A 16,292-nucleotide genomic window follows, 5' to 3' on the forward strand; every position below is an offset into this window, starting at 1 on the left:
CTAAGGTGGGACTAGAACTCACAATCTCCTGGTTTCTAGGCCAGCACCTTAACCATTAGATTAGACCAAAACTGACTTTCTATTGAGACAGAATCCCAACAAGATCTAAGGTTTAATACCTTGGTTTGCTTTTTCCCCTCCTCTCCAGTATCAATATCAATCTCTCCAGAAAGTTAGCTTTCTAATAAATGGGTATTTTGTGACTGGCCATGCTCACTATGACATCCCTTTTAGAACAGTGACACACCCTCAATGACAGTCTTTTGTGAGTGCGCCAATGAGAAGCCTCTGGTCCTAGCAAATTGCTTACCCTTGTTGCACGGGATTCAAGAAGCTTTTACCAAAATGTAGCTATCTGTAGTTCTGGTTGCAACTGCCAAAAATTGGCAGTGATCCCATTTTTCAAATACAGTTTTCCTCAAGTACAGGAATCTTAATTGCAGCTATCACAGCAGAAAGAAAAGGGAGGTCTAAGGGAATGAAAGACTCTCAATTTACTGATGTATTAAGTATCCTATTACTGTGTAAGATGGGAAAGAAAGGGGGGATTGTCTGAAATTTTCTCCCCTCCTTTGCTGCAAAGGCTTTTGCTTTTTTATCAGTTTGGGTTTCCCCTTTCCTGTGAAAACTATAATTAAGGTTGCGATTTCATGCTTTATTTTTTTTTTAGGCACTAATAACTCTCTCAAACTAATTTCTTATCACAGATTCTTAAAAGGCCATAGTTGGATTTTTCATATGCTTTGAAAATTGTGAAATTATCTATTCTGGCATTATTATAATCCAGTAGAGAGTGTAATTGGGGTTCTGAGAGTCAAATGCTCCTCTGGTGTAAAAGAAAGACAAAGAAGAAGCAGAGCCCTCTGCAGCTGCTTACATCAAATGACCCAGATATGCATCTTCTTCATTGCTTTTCCACAATCAATTGAGGGAGGATTGTTCAATTGAAGATGGCATATCTGCAGTTGGACTGTTTCATTTCAAATTGAGGGGATCTCACAAGTTTGAGTGCTCTGCTAATAAAACTTGAATAGGGAATTGGAAAGCTGAGGTGAAGGAAAGGTCTCAAGAGTTCTCCTTATTATACGCCCAATTCAGAAGTTCACCCTCACTCCAAGTGCCTAGAGGTATGCATAGGGGCAGGCAGAATGAACTTTCCTTCAACCCTGCTTTCTTTGCCACTTCCTTCTTGCCAGTCCTCAGAGCCCTTCAAGAATTGTTTATTGTGGAAGCCATCTCTATTCTCTGTACTTAAAATTCTTGTCATGCCTGTCATTATAGGAGAAACATATAAGGAAAACATATAAGGAAAGGTTGATGGAATTGGGTATGTCTAGTTTAATGAAGAGAAGGACGAGGGGGGACATGATAGGAGTGTTCCAATATCTCAGGGGCTGCCAGAAAGAAGAGGGAGTCAAGCGACTCTCCAAAGTGCCTGAAAGCAGGACAAGAAGCAACGGGTGGAAACTAATCAAGGAGAGAAGCAACCTAGAACTAAGGAGAAACTTCCTGACAGTTAGAACAATTAACCAGTGGAACAACCTGCCACTGGAAGTTTTTAAGAAGAAACTGGACAGCCATTTGTCCGAAATGGTATAGGGTTACCTGCCTGAGCAGGGAGTTGGACCTGATGACCTCCAAGGTCCCTTCCAATTTTTTATTATTATTATTATTATTATTATTATTATTATTATTATTATTATTATTATTATTATTATTATTACTATTACTATTACTATTACTACTACTATTACTACTACTATTACTATTATTAAATAAAGCTAGCAGGTTGGATTGCTGTTAGAAATGCCTTCAAGAATTTAGTGGGTGGGGCATGCCTTCTTATTTCTTAGATAAGTGCCTTCTTTCATTTAGTGTATAGAACAGACATATCAAACACAAGGCCCGGGGCCGGATGCGGCCCACGAAGTGGTTTCATGTGGCCCGCGAAGCCATCTTGGAAAAAGTAAGGGAACGGCCCCCGCTGCCCTGGCCCAGGCTGGCCAGGAGCCAATGTACAATTTTGTGGTGGCCATCTATGCTGAAATGCATTCAGTCTTATCTCCACAAGGCCGTCTGGAAACAGCAAGGAACCAGCCCCTGCCGCGTTGGCCCCACCCCCTGGGTGCATGCTGGGGAGGTGACACCTCCCCAGCTGCGTTTCTTGCCTGTTTTTCTCCCCCCCTTATCTCAAATATTTTCCCACCACTCTGTACTTAGGAAAGAAGGAAAGAAGGAGAGGGACGGTCTGAGGGAAGTCTTACCTTAGTCCTGCCCTGCTACCCTTTCACCATCCCCTTGCCCCCTTCTGGCCTATCCTGGGGGTCTCCCATCTTATTGCTAAGGAAGCTTTGGATACAAAGCCGGGTCTCCTCCCATGGAGAGGGAATGGGCCTCCCTCTGACTTTGCCCTTGTACCCATCATGAGCAACCTGGCTAAGGAGAGCAAGCACAGCAGCAGCAGCCTTGAGGAGGAGGTAAGTGCAGCTGGACGCCCCCTTGGGCAAGTGGGGCTGTGCTTGGTGCCGCAGGTGCTCAAGGGCCAGGCTGGGCGTTTGACCTCTGCTGCCCAGGGCTCCGGGCAGCCCGCACCACCATCCTCCCCTGCATGACCTGAGAAGAACAGTGAGGCTCCTCCAGTGGACCATGCCTTGGCACTTGCCCTGGTCCCACCCCCTTCTGCCAGAGACCCTCAGATCTGTCCCACTCCTGCACAGGCCACCACAGGCATCCTTGACACAAACTATGTAGATCTGGCCACGCCCACCCAGTAGGCCACATCCACTCCATCCACGCTCACCCAGTAGGCCGCACCCACCCAGGCCACACCCACCCGGCCCCCTGAGGGCAAACGCAATGCTGATGCGGCCCTCGATGAAATTGAGTTTGACACCCCTGGTATAGAACATAGGTCAGCAACCCGGAGACTAAGGACCATATACCATTTTCCTGCCATGTGTTTCAGCCCCCCACCCTCAAATTATCATTTAGGAGGCTCAAAATGCCAAAAACTAAAGTTATCATGAGAATCTTGATATTGAAATGCTGTCTCTCTTATATTGTCTTTCTTTTCAGACACAATTGCACCCACAATTTTTTTCCTGCAAAGTTTTGTAATATTTCATAGGAGACTTCTTGACTTGCAAAGTGATTGTTTAATAAATGTTTTCTTGGGTTGCAGACTGACTGCTTAAATATGGCCTTTCCTTTTCATATGGTATAATATTGTACAACTTCAATGTTTTTAATAAGGTTTTTTTAAAATAAATAAATCCTGCTCTTTGTCATTCCAATCCTTCACATTCTTAGGTTCACAGGAAAAACCTGAAAGGAAGGGGTAACATAAAGCCTTGCTCTATTCTGTGTAGAGTAGCTGTGATTATTTATTACCTGAAATCTCCTGTCTAATTAAATTTTATGTATTTTATTTCTAGGTGCAAATATTGGAAGCTCTCCAACAAGCACAGATATTGCAGTCATTGGAGGTAAGAATATAATATTACTCGAACAAAGACTATATTTCATCAAATTGTTTTTTGGAAGAAGTGAAACAAGACTTTCCATCTTTAACCAAAACAAAAAGTATTCTCCACTGAATGAAGGTGTTTTTTTTCCCTAAGAAAAATTAATGGTGTGTTGCTATGTAGTTCTATCAGTGGAGTGGGGGATGAGTTTACTGGCACCACCCTGTCTATAACCTTATCACCGAACCCATATTATAGGAAAAGGAGTAAAATAGATAACTTGTTCCACAAAACTATCTCCTGGTACATATTGGGAGCCTCCACATAAAGTAGAAAACAGGTATGAAGGTGAAAGATATATTCTCTAGTTTTCTGTTACATCGATATGAACACTTAAAATTTCCCAATGTATAGTTAAATTCATGAAGACATGAAAAAGAGAGAGGAGCAATAATTCAGGCTTCAGATACTACAGAACAAATTGAGAAATGCCGCTGTAGTATGGAAGCTCAACTAAGACACTATGAGACATTTTATATTCCAAAATATTGGCAAACTATCCCCTTGAAAAATGGAATGTTTTAGAAATCATATCTATCTATCTCTTTATCCCCATATATTAGTAGAAATATTAGGAAACAAAGATCCTTTGAAATTACTTGTTGAAAGTAATGGAATGAACAAGAGAGAGAACATTGTTGGAAGCATAATCAGAATGCTATATACAGTTCTTCTTCCCTTAAGCTCTCAAGTGTGATACAAGTATTATGTCATGCTCCGTGTATGGGGCTTTATATGACTTCCATGGGATATTTATTTTTACACAGTGTATATCCTGTGTGCTATTTTCTGTTACATTCACAACCAGGAGGCACCATATAGAATAACATTTTGGCTACCAGTGTCTGAAGAGTCCCAGTGAGGATGAAGGTGATCACACAATGGGCATCTTGTCAATATAACCAAATGTTTTTTTGAAGGTAGCTGTAATCATCAATTCATACTGTTTATTATAGGATGGAACATTATGAATTTCTGCCCTCACCAGGAGAATGAACAGCATTTGGAAAATATTTTGATAATTGCATCCCTGAATTTTACTAAGAAACACAGGTTATGTGAAAAAGGCATTTAATCAAGACAAGGCAGCTGGAGAAAAACAGCCAGTAGTGTAAAATAAATTAAGACTGCTGATTAAAAAAAAAAATGCTTGTAGATGGGGCAGCTGAAAAGCATAGCTAATAAAAGAAGGGCAAGACAATGTAGACAAACAATTGGCTGAAAAAATGTTTTGTTTTGTTTTTTAAAAAAAGGTAAGATGGTCTAGAGCAGGGGTCCCCAACCTGTGGGTCGTGGCCCACTACTGGGCTGTGGCCACATGGTCACCAAGCCGCGTGAAGGCCAGTACACACATATACACTCACCACTCGCGCTAGCAGCGAGCATCCCGCCAGCGCTACCGCCGCCCCACCCCCGAGTGTCTGCCAGCGCTAGCATTGCCCCGCTCCTGAGCGTCCACCCGCACAACCGCCGCCCCGCCCCCGAGCGTCCAGTGTTTCCTTGCCCTCCCCTGAAAGGTACCAATCCAGCCACTCTAGAGTTGATTAGCTTTTTTCTGGAAATGGTTCTTTGAGAAACGGAAGTGATTTGTCTTGTTCTGGTTGTTTTCTGGTCCTCAGATTGGCGTATTCTGAAGATATCATCAGTGGTAATGAAGCTTCAGGGAAATTAAAGAAGAAAAAGCAAATAAAATAGAGGACAGAAAAAATTCCTATTTCTTTAATCCTAAAATAGTGGAAATCCAAGCATTTTTTAAAAAGATACAAGAAACCTGTTTATACTTGTACCTTATATAATAATCTTGAAAAAGAGAGAGAACTGTTAATAGAAGAGTACTTTATTGTTTGTTAGAATATGACTAAAGAGTTGATTAGCTACTTCCATAAAAGGGACATAAAAGCTATAAAACCAAGAAAATGAAGGAAGGAGTAAAGAAGGATAAATAAAGTTGAATATAGAAAAAAGAAAGAGGAAAAGGGAAATTACAGTATATCTAAAACAAAAGAAAAACACATCTCTGATAATCCCTTCCAACATGATACATATTCATCCTGTTATTAGGCAGAAGGAATTTTTCCAATGTGCCTCTTTAATAGTGAAATTGTTAAAAACATTTTTGTCACAGTCAGCTTTTCCTCTCAACAATCAGGAGAGAGAATACAACAGGGGTGTCAAACTGCTGGCCCATGGGCCGGATGCGTCACACAGAAGCCGCGCCTACCATAGCTCCGGCAAAGGGAAAAAAGTCACAATACGTTGCGACACATCATGTGATGCTGCGAGTTTGACACCCTTGGAATACAACATGCACCACATCTCAGATAACTATGCTGCCAGAGAAGAGAAACAAGAGAGAGCCAACGGTGTCATAATATATAAACTTCTAGCTTATTTATGTTGAGCTGCTAACAGCAGTATCTTAAAGGATATTTATCTTGAGTATGTCTAGTTTAACGAAGAGAAGGATGAGGGGTGACATAGTAGTGTTCCAATATCTCAGGGGTTGCCACAAAGAAGAGGGAGTCAAACTATTCTCCAAAGTGCCTGAAGGCAGGAGAAGAAGCAACAGATGGAAACTAACCAAAGAGAGAAGCAACCTAGAACTAAGGAGAAACTTCCTGACAAAACAATTAACCAGTGGAACAACCTGCCTCCAGAAGCTGTGAATGCTCCAACACTGGAAGTTTTTAAGAAGAAACTGGACAGCCATTTGTCTGAAATGGTATAGGGTTTCCTGCCTGAGCAGGTGGTTGGACTAGATGACCTCCAAGGTCCCTTCCAACTTTATTATTATTATTATTATTATTATTATTATTATTATTATTATTATTATTATTATTATTATTATTATTATTATTATTAATACCACAAACTAGGAAATCAAATCAAACCTGGCATAAATAATTATATATTACTTCTACAGCTGTGCTGGTTACTTTGGGGCAGAAATGAACTATTTTTAAGAGAATTGGAATTGGAAATAAATAATTCAATTGTTTGGCTGAGCCCATCTGATGATCAGAAAAGTAGCATGTAATCGTTTCTTCCAGTCTTCCCCAATCCTTAAAATTCCTACCAATACTTTGACAAGCTCTCCTGCTATTGCTGATTTGCTAAAATGGGATGCCTCAGTCAATTTCTGGTCTATTTTGTTTCTGGTTTTACATGACCCCAGATATTATTATCCCAAAGCTTTACAATGTTACGCCTCCTCTTCTTCTTCCTCCAGCTACTTCCTTCTCCCCACAAGTCACAGGAGACAAGGATGATCAACTGTCTATAAAAAAAATTGTTCCCTGGTAAAAACTGCCAAGGCAGAATACAGCAGTTGAATTCTAATCCCATTAGCACCTTGTCATGATAACTGAAGTTGATTGCTCAAATTACTCCCAAAAGGAATATTTGATGTGTTAACGTGAATGATTTGATTCTTTTTGTTTCAAATGCATTTGCTGATTTTTATGCTTGTTGTTTGCAGCAATTAATTTAGTTATAGTAGTTCATTTTAATGTAGTTCTATGTACAGGTAGTCCTCAACTTACAACATTTCATTTAGTGGCCATTTGAAGTTAGAACGGCACTAAAAAAGGTGACTTATGACCATTTTTCACACTTATGACCATTGCAGCATCCCCTGGTCACATGATTTACATTCGGATGCTTGACAACTAGTTCATTTTTATGATGATTCCAGTGTCCTGGGGTCATGTGATTATCTTTTGTGACCTTCTGACAAGCAAAGCCAATGGGGAAGACAGATTCAGTTAACAACTATGTTACTAATTTCACAACTGCAGTGATTGACTTAACAAATGTAGCAAGAAAAGTCATAAAATGGGCAAAACTCACTTAACAAATTTCTCATTTAGCAACAATTTCTGGGCTCAATTGTGGTCATAAGTTGAGGACTACCCGTATTTCCCTTTTGGTCTATCCTCCAAAATATTAATTTCATCATTCTGCAAGTTACTAGGAAAATACTGATACTGCATTCCTGTGCAGTATCTAAAGGGCATTACAGGCTATTGTGTTTGGGGAGTCCACTGTAAACCTTAAGAAAAATGATGAAGTCTATGTGAATTGAATCACATTATTTTAATATAGTCAATATCTTAACAGAGGTTCTAATGTTAATTATTGTGAGCTTGCTTTGAGATCTCAGGAGAAAGATTGTTTTAGAACCCAACATTGGGGCTGTGCAACCCTTTGAAAGTGTGTTTCACTCCAGAGATGCTTTGAGCAAAGCACACTGCAAAGCAATGTGTCTCCTGCTTCTGAAAAATGAAGTGAAGCTGCCATGGTGCTTAGATTCACATTGCTTCTGTGGGTTGAATGTGCCAGAAGAGATTTTGAAACAACACAGTGTTAAGCGATGAAGCACATTGCCTAATTGCTGTACCTTGTGAAGAAGAAACATGGCCACTTTGCACAGGCCTATTATTTCTAGCCTACTACGCCTGTTTCAAAAATCGAACTGCCCACATCTGGGAGTACATCACAACCAGTGAGCCAAATAAAAAGTGCTAGATCAATTTGTATGCAAGCTAGTTGGGTAGGCAGAGGTAAAAGAACTTGGTTGCTGAGCAACATCTGAGGAGGAAGACCATCTTTGCCTTTTGTAACATGCCTTATTTCGCTAAGTGTTTCTTACGTTCTCAACCAGCCTCTGATTTCCCACCAGGATTTTTTTACGATCCTCTGATTCACTCCATAAGTTGCCATGTATTTAGTCAGAGTTACAAAATGAGCCATTGGCAGGAATGGTGAAGAAATAAAATTGTATCAAATGCCCACTATATCAGCAGCAAAATTAACGAGCACCTCCTGCTCGTCTTCTACAAGCTGAACTGGGTTTACTCTCGATTAAAACTTGATCAGCTTTAACAATTTATGAATTTATTTCTTGAAATGAGTCTAAATTCTGGCTAGACAATGCTTGGATTTGTTCATACAACAAAGTAGTTGGAACTTGCATTGGGTTATATAATCCTTACACAAATCTGTAGCCAGTTCTCATTTAGACTTTTTTTTAAGGCTTGGGTTTATACTGCAGCCCAGAAGTCCTCAACCTTTTGGGCACCAGGAACCGGTTCCGTGGAGAGAGGTTTTTCCACGGACCATAGGGTGCGTGGTTTTGTGTGCTGCCTGCATCCTGTGGATGGGGCTTTGCTTGTTTGTGTGGACCAGTTGCTGACATGCCGCGGACCGGTACTGGTCCATGGACGGGGGGTTGGGGACCCCTGCTCTAGCCTTCCTCAAGCTAGTCCTCTCTTGATGTCTTGGATAAGATAGTTAGAAAATATCAACATGTTTTCCCAAATAAGGATCAACTATAAGTTAACTAGAATGAAAACCAGGGCATCTTTGTGCTCCCATGTTGTTGTTTTTGCAAGTGCTCTTTCTCTCAGCCTATCCTTATCATTACAATGCCAGGGCCCTTTGTTGATGTGGGGTTGTTATCTTTCTTTGAAAGTCCTAACAGAAGGCATCCATGTGGAATAAATCAAAACCGGGGCCAATGTGTTTGTGTGTGTGTGGGGGGGGTGTTCTTAACATACTTGGAATTATTAATGGGAAAAAAATCAAATGTTTCTCCTTCCCTGTAGGTGTCATTGCAGCTGTGGTTTTAGTCTTGATTTGCCTCTTGGTGGTGATGCTGAGGTACATGTACCGGCACAAGGGGACCTACCATACCAATGAAGCAAAGGGAACTGAATTTGCCGAAAGCGCAGATGCTGCTCTGAAAAATGACCCTACCCTTCAAGATGCCATGGATGAGAACCGAAAAGAATATTTCATCTGAAAGCAAAGGCAGCACCCTTGAGGCACCCTTTGTTTTTCTCTCCTTCACAAGGGTCAATGCATTTTTTTTTTAAAAAGGCAGCAGGATATGGAGATTACACAAAAGAGAACAAGGCGACTAATTGAAATATTGCTGTTTAACAACAGCAAGGACTGGATGCCAGATCTATAGCTGTTTATTTGATTAACCACACCGTTCAGTTCAATATCAGATGAACAGAAAGAAAAGTCTCAGGATGAACGATTTAACTGATAGCAGATAAAAGCATCAAATGTCAAATCCTGACATTTGGCAAAAATATCTGGGTTGATGGAAAGCCCCTTCATAGATATACTGATTCATCTCTATTGATATAATTTCTTGAGGTGAATTTACAGCAGCAGGGGAAAAAAACCAAGCATAAAAAAAGGAAGGTGGCCCAAGAATATTGGCCATCATTCGTGTATCTTGGTTTTTCTTAACCTGCAAAAGCTTATCAATGTGAATATGCTTATTTGCTTGATCATTCTTTTTTTTTTTTAAGAATGCCCTGAAGTTGTTTCTGCTTTGTTATGTTTTTTAAAACAATGTCCTAGCAATCCGATTCTCACAGGAAAAGACAGAGAAAAGTTTTAAAAATGAAAGAATGTCATTTCTGGATATTTCTTGCAGTGGACATATCTAAGAGATGGGTTTATTGACTTCTTGACCTTTAATGCCATATCAATTATTTTGAACTTGTACTTTTATTTTAAATAGTAGAGCTCTCTACCTCCATCGGGTATTATCTGCTTAATGCTGAGAGTGATCTCAGTATTTAAACAGTAGCAGTTTAAATTCATTGAGGTAGTTCTACCTCAACTGAGGGTGAGCTGTGGAAAAGAGAATTTTAGAAGCACATGCAAAACCAATCATTTAAGTTCACATAGGGGAGTCTTTTCTTCCGATTGCCTGAAAATAGAATGAGATGCAGGAAAATAAAAGTGCTTGATTAGTCTTAGTCTTACTCAAAATATTTCTCTCCCCTTCCCCCAGCAATCTGATTTTAAAGTATGCCCAATTTCTGTGACTAATGTTACGTACTAGTCATTGTTAGCTGTCTGACAATTTCCCCATGATTATATTTTTGCTGGAGCTGTGGTTATACTAGAGGGGATTAGCAGTGTAGTTTTTGTAGGAACAATAGTACAATTGCAGTAATAATAGTTCAGTGTTTTTTTCTTCACTACTCAAATTGTAAGAAAGCCAGAGAGCTTTTATCTTTGAATTTACTGATGGCCTCCTTACTGTTGTTCTTAAAGAGTACAGGAGAATCATAAATTAGCAAAACAATGAAAGAACTCTGGAGCTGGGACATCTCTGGAGGGGATTGTGCATTTCATTAAATTTCTTTCTATATTTTGCCTCTGTTAACCCATCAAGTCCAGTCCACTCTAGACTGACTGCTGTAGAAATTACTTTGGCAGGCCAATCCCCCCTCCCCCAATTCTGAGAAAAAGATCTAATTTTTATATGATGGACCTTCCTAGTCTCATTTTAAAAATCCTGTACTAAATTATTATCTTCAGAAATGTTAGTTGCAGGTGGACAAATATGCTGTGTGACCAGGAAACTGTCAAGCACATTAGATGCTTCTTTTCAAGTTCATTTGAATTCAAGTGAGTCAGGTGGTAGCAGATTTGGGATCACACTGAAGTATGGATGGAGTTTAGATGTACATACAAACTCTTGTGAGCTACAGTATTGCTTTGGCCATAGAGACAAAACCATACAACAAGCTCAATTCCTGGTAATATCAAGGTCATATCCATATAGCTTTCCTGATAACTACTATTCCTCCTCCTGAGGTCTGTTTTCATTTTCCTGACTTAATCCCATGTTGGGATTTCATAATGATCTCCCATCTTATTTCTAGGCTTATACATAACCATAGGAAAATCAGTTTCTGAATGTGTATGATTTTTCACTGTCCAACATGATTTTTTTTAATCATAGCCTCTTCATTTATAACACATTGCTGTTCTGTTGACAACTCTGACCCAGGGTCTGCATCTTTCTGGTGATCGGAATCATATTTAATTCCTGGGAGTGGCGAGAGTAATTAAGTACCATAGTGAATAAACAGAGATGGAAAATAGGAAAAACAATGTTATTTACTTTGGGAAGCTGTCATTTTCCAGATTTATTATTTTACTTCCCTCCTGATTTTGGTTTCTTTCTTTGTTTTTCCTAGCAGCTACTCTTAAAGAAAAATTAAGCTTATTATAGAGCTCATATAATGTTTTTATTGTGTTTTCTGCCTTAATATAATGAGAATCTACCTTGACGGTTTTATTAATTGTGCCATCAAATTTATAACAGGATAGTTCAAGGAATTCCAGGTCTGCCAAAAGGTGCCTTAGTTAGCCTACCTCTGCTTTAACCAAAGAAAAAAGTTCAAATGGCTTAACTCTCTCTCTCTTGTCTCTCTTTTTGGAATATTAAAATATAGGTAAATAATTTAATTTCCATTGGTTTCTTTCAGAAATGTTTTCAAAAACTTTTGCGTGCCACTGTTTGTTTCCATTCATGGTGAACAGTAGCTTGGGAGAGGAATCTTTCTCACTCCTTATTTTCAGGATTATACAACAAAAGACTAACCTCTATGGAATATTAAACACACAAGAAATATCAAAACACATGAATTGAATTACTCCTATATAATAATCACATTTACTTATTAATCAACAGGAAAATCACAGAAATATTTTTTCCCTTTTTTGGTATTTGGTAAAACATGGTTAAAATTCTCCATGCGATTGGTTCAAGAACTTTACTTGCACATCATTTTCTTTATCACTTGTTCTATTTTTAAAATAGTTACATAGAGAGGACTATATTTCTAATGTATAGATATACATTAATAAATAATTCTAATTTAAATAAAAATATAGTACATCTCACTATAATGGGAAAGGTGTTCCGGGATTATATACTGGAATCCTTTTCATCTCTGAAGTGTTGCAGTGCAGACGTATCTTTTTCCAAATGCAATTGGTAAGTAAGTATTAATTAATGCAGTACTCACTACATGTCTAATTATTTGATTTCATTTTTATTTATTCACTTTTTATCCTGACACAATCCAATGATTCTCAGTGCCCTATGTGATACAGTATGGAAAACTTTAAAAGATCTGTGATAAAACCTTGAAATAACACAATCTAACAATAGGAATTTTAAAAACCTAATAATTGATAAAAAAAAAAAAGTTAAAGGGGGCCAATATAAGTAATATAAGTAGAACATTCTCTGGAACATACAGTGTTTAAAGCCTCATCCTCAATGGGTTGAGCCAATTCTGGTTGGATCCTGCAGGTATCCGCATACCAAGACATGAAGGATTTTATTTTATTTTGAAGGTCAAAAATCATACTTTAAATGCACTTGCAAACCAACTGAAATCACTTGTAGGAATTACAGCCTAAGTGCAACATACTCTTAACATTAAAAGCTGTAGCACAGTAGGCACAACATTTTGGACTAATCTTTAAAGATAACCTTGTATACAGTAGTGGTCCAGCAGGGTGGTAATAAGACTTCTTGCACCAGATAAAGTCACAAATATCTTTAATAATGGCTTCTATGTACTACTCAAGCAGAGCTATAAGTTCAGAAGGGCCCTCAAATTGTGAACCTGTTCCTGGATAGATGCCTACCCATCCAGAAATAACATTAATTACAAGAAGTGCAAGAAAGTCTTGCTTCAGTTCAGAATAGGATATTCAAGAATCTCCCATACAGCCAGCAGTAGTGTTTTAGATTGGGTAATAACTATATACCACACTCCAAATTTTGGATGACTTCTCCCAACAGCTTTGTATAGAGTTGCTGAGAGTTGGGCAGCAGATACAGTGTTGTTCCTACTTGGAGGAATAGAAGACAAAGGGCTGACCCTGGCAGTACTCAACAAGATAGATGCCAGCAAGCTAACTTCTCACACCCGTTGAAACTGTCTACTGAGGAAGGGTGAAACAGTGCCTCCAGTCTCCATCTGTACGCAATCCAGGAAGATAGCATAGTCAATAGTATTGAATAGCACAGAAAACACCATGAGAAGCACACTACCTATCTAACTCCTGATAAAGGTAATCGATTACAGCAGTCAATGCCATCTCATCCCACAGGAATGGTTGAACCTGCCTGAATGTGTCCAAGACAATCTGCTTAATGTAGGGTGCTGTTTTGCCATCAAAATCCATCTCAGCTTTCGTACAAGTCAGCCCTTTCCCACTCTGATTCTGTGATATATTCATATATTTTAACTGGGAGAAAGGTGCAAACGCGTCATAAACCACCTACACTGTTGTGAAAAAAGTGGTGAGATTGCCATTTCAAATTGCTTATCTTGAACTACATCTATGCCGGAATTTTTTTTTAAAAAAAATACCAATCTTACAATGATTCACAGCTGCATATTTAGCAAAGATGCACATTAAAAATGCCTTTAAAAAAGCCAAAATATTCGAGTTCCTTTTTCCACAAGCTGAAGCCAAAGAAATAGGGGGAAAAACATGTAAAATACATGATGCAGTTTTAAAAGCATTTTTATCATTAGACTAGAAAAACTAGCTCTTCATTACAGCACAGTTGCAAAATCTGAAAAAGCATAACATAGGAGGAGGAAAGAATATTAGTTAAATTCATCGCCTTGAGTTGTTTATTAAAAGAAATTAATAAAGGTGGGATATAAATAGGAGAAGATGGAATATAGAGGGTGAAATGGTGCCTGGAGAATAACTGGGGAGTGTATCAAGTGGGTATGAAGTCCCATTTCCAGATAAAATGATATTCATAAAATGTATACCTATTGGTAAAATCCATACTTAATTATAAAGTTCAGACCTATTCTGGGAGATGTTAAGAGAATGAGTAACTCAATTCTTTAGCTTGAAACTGGGGCAGGACTGGACAACCTTCAGTTGGAGGGCTGGTTGATATGGATTGTCCTTTTTCAGTCCTTCAAATATCTTCTATAAAGCAAGAAACATGGCCAGCCTAATAAAACAGGTTAGCCGTGGTTTCCCTATCCATTAATCTGGTTCCATCTGGAAGCCAAAGGTTCTATTTTTCTTTACAGAATTTGTGCCCTGCTTGGTTAAAAAGTATGTCATTTGAAATATGATTGGGTTGAGCTCTACAGTGAATCCTTGGCTTGAAGTCATTTGAGCCATGTGGGTCATATATTTCTGAGGTTCAGTTTATCTTCATTTCCTCCTCTTGTCATAGTGAACTGATATGTTTGAAGGCTGTGAGCCTCAACAGAAGATACCGGTACCTAATTGGTTTTTAAGAAGGTAAGAAGTCCCCTGGTGGTTAAGCACTTCCATTATTCTGCAGCTGCTCGATGAAGGAGAAAGATATGCAACTCAAGTGCCAAGGGCATTTCTGGTCCAGATGTTTCCAACCTGAGGGAATATCATAATTGAATGTTTAGGTACAAGTTTAGGACTAATGTGTATAGAGAAAGCAATCTGGCTGGATTTTTGTTGCAGTGGATTGTTTTCCCAATGTTCGCTTTCAATGAAGTAAAGAAAAAAAAATCTGGTATCAGAGGTTCAAGATTCCTAGTGCAGTGAAAATGAATGTCAGGGAAAAAAATTAGACATATTGGATTTTATTTCAATATGGCCATACATTTTTAGACCTTCAGATAATCAGAGATTGAGAGAGCTTTGTTAACTGAGTCACAGAGATCTGTGATGATTTCCTATTATTCTTTTATGTTGCTTTGTCTTAATCCAAAGTAACCAAATAGGCTGTGGAACTGAAGTTTGCTCTGCGTTAATTAAGGGGGTAAAATAGAAGCTAATGGCAATGATCAAATTCATGTAGATTTTTCTAAACCTGAAATTCCTGCAAATAAAAAGCAAAGGGAAAAAAACTGGGCAATACTACTCTCTGATGTATTTACTTTTTTACTTGCAGGGAATTATTTGAATAAGGAAAATGTTTAAATATGGTATCAGCCACCTAAAGGATGAAGTGAGCCTACCTACCTTGTCACCTTGTGATCCTGTCACTCAGAATAAAACATTGCAATTTCTGAGGACAGAAGCCTGACATTTTCCCACCTTTTGGTTGAAAAATGTGGGGTTTTTTTTCTTTTCCTTCAAAAGACAGAGAAAACAAAGATGTTAAAGTCAATAGTAACTCTTTCTAAAGTTGTTTTTAAGTTCCCTTGTAAATATTTTCCTTCCATATAACCAATAATTGTAATTGACCACTATATAAATGGCTAACACGGTCATTTGAAAATACTTGGTTTTACAGGGTGTTGAATATTTATATCAAGCAGCTTTGAAAATGTCTCCTGTTTGGAGAAAATTAGAATTAAGGGCTAAATACAGCCTAAAATGAACTGTCTGCTATCCACCTACCCAGCAATCTTTTTTCCCACTGCTGAGATAAAGTGCTACCCTGTTGTAGAAAGCATTATCAGCATGAGCATTAGTTATTTACTCTATTTGTGCATGGTCAAATCAATAAAGAATCATGACATTTTATAGCAATCCAGTAAAAATGTGCAACCAGTTAAAACCTCTGCAGTAAGCATTGTTAAAATCAAAATTGTAACCAGTAGAAAATGATAAACAGCAAATAACACACCTGAAGTACAAAACCCAAGTGAAACCCAGCTGCTAAAGGGAAATTTAAAAATGGCAGCAATTCAGTCTGCAGAAAAGGCCCATCTTAAGCAGCATAGTGTAGCATAGTGTGAGCTTTAAGTCCCAGGGGAGGCTAATTACTTAAATGTATTGGCCACCCGACTCCAATGGACTCTATTCTATCCCTCTGGAACAGCAACTGAGAAACGGCACCCCTTGCCTTGTAAAAGTAGAAGCCGATGTTTAACCCAGAAAGGGCTGGTTCAGAGGAGAATTTATACAGACAATACAACAGGAATAGAAGAAAAAGAGATGTAAACAATAAAGAGACAAGATGGG

At 38.6% G+C, this 16,292-nt stretch overlaps 1 protein-coding gene across 1 annotated transcript in view; it reads left to right on the plus strand.

The window, feature by feature from the left end:
- GYPC (glycophorin C (Gerbich blood group)) overlaps nucleotides 1–10,304 on the plus strand; it is a 41,785-nt gene extending 31,481 nt beyond the window's left edge. The window contains exons 2-3 of the mRNA XM_015818373.1: nucleotides 3,435–3,485; nucleotides 9,131–10,304. Coding sequence (XP_015673859.1) covers nucleotides 3,435–3,485; nucleotides 9,131–9,327 — 248 coding nt within the window. The 3' untranslated portion in view covers nucleotides 9,328–10,304. The remainder of the gene's footprint in view (nucleotides 1–3,434; nucleotides 3,486–9,130) is intronic.
- The last annotated feature ends 5,988 nt before the right edge of the window (nucleotides 10,305–16,292 follow it).

This window comes from Protobothrops mucrosquamatus, unplaced genomic scaffold (assembly GCF_001527695.2).
Source record: "Protobothrops mucrosquamatus isolate PMUCROS unplaced genomic scaffold, P.Mucros_1.0 scaffold732, whole genome shotgun sequence".
Classification (NCBI taxonomy): Eukaryota; Metazoa; Chordata; class Lepidosauria; order Squamata; family Viperidae; genus Protobothrops; species Protobothrops mucrosquamatus.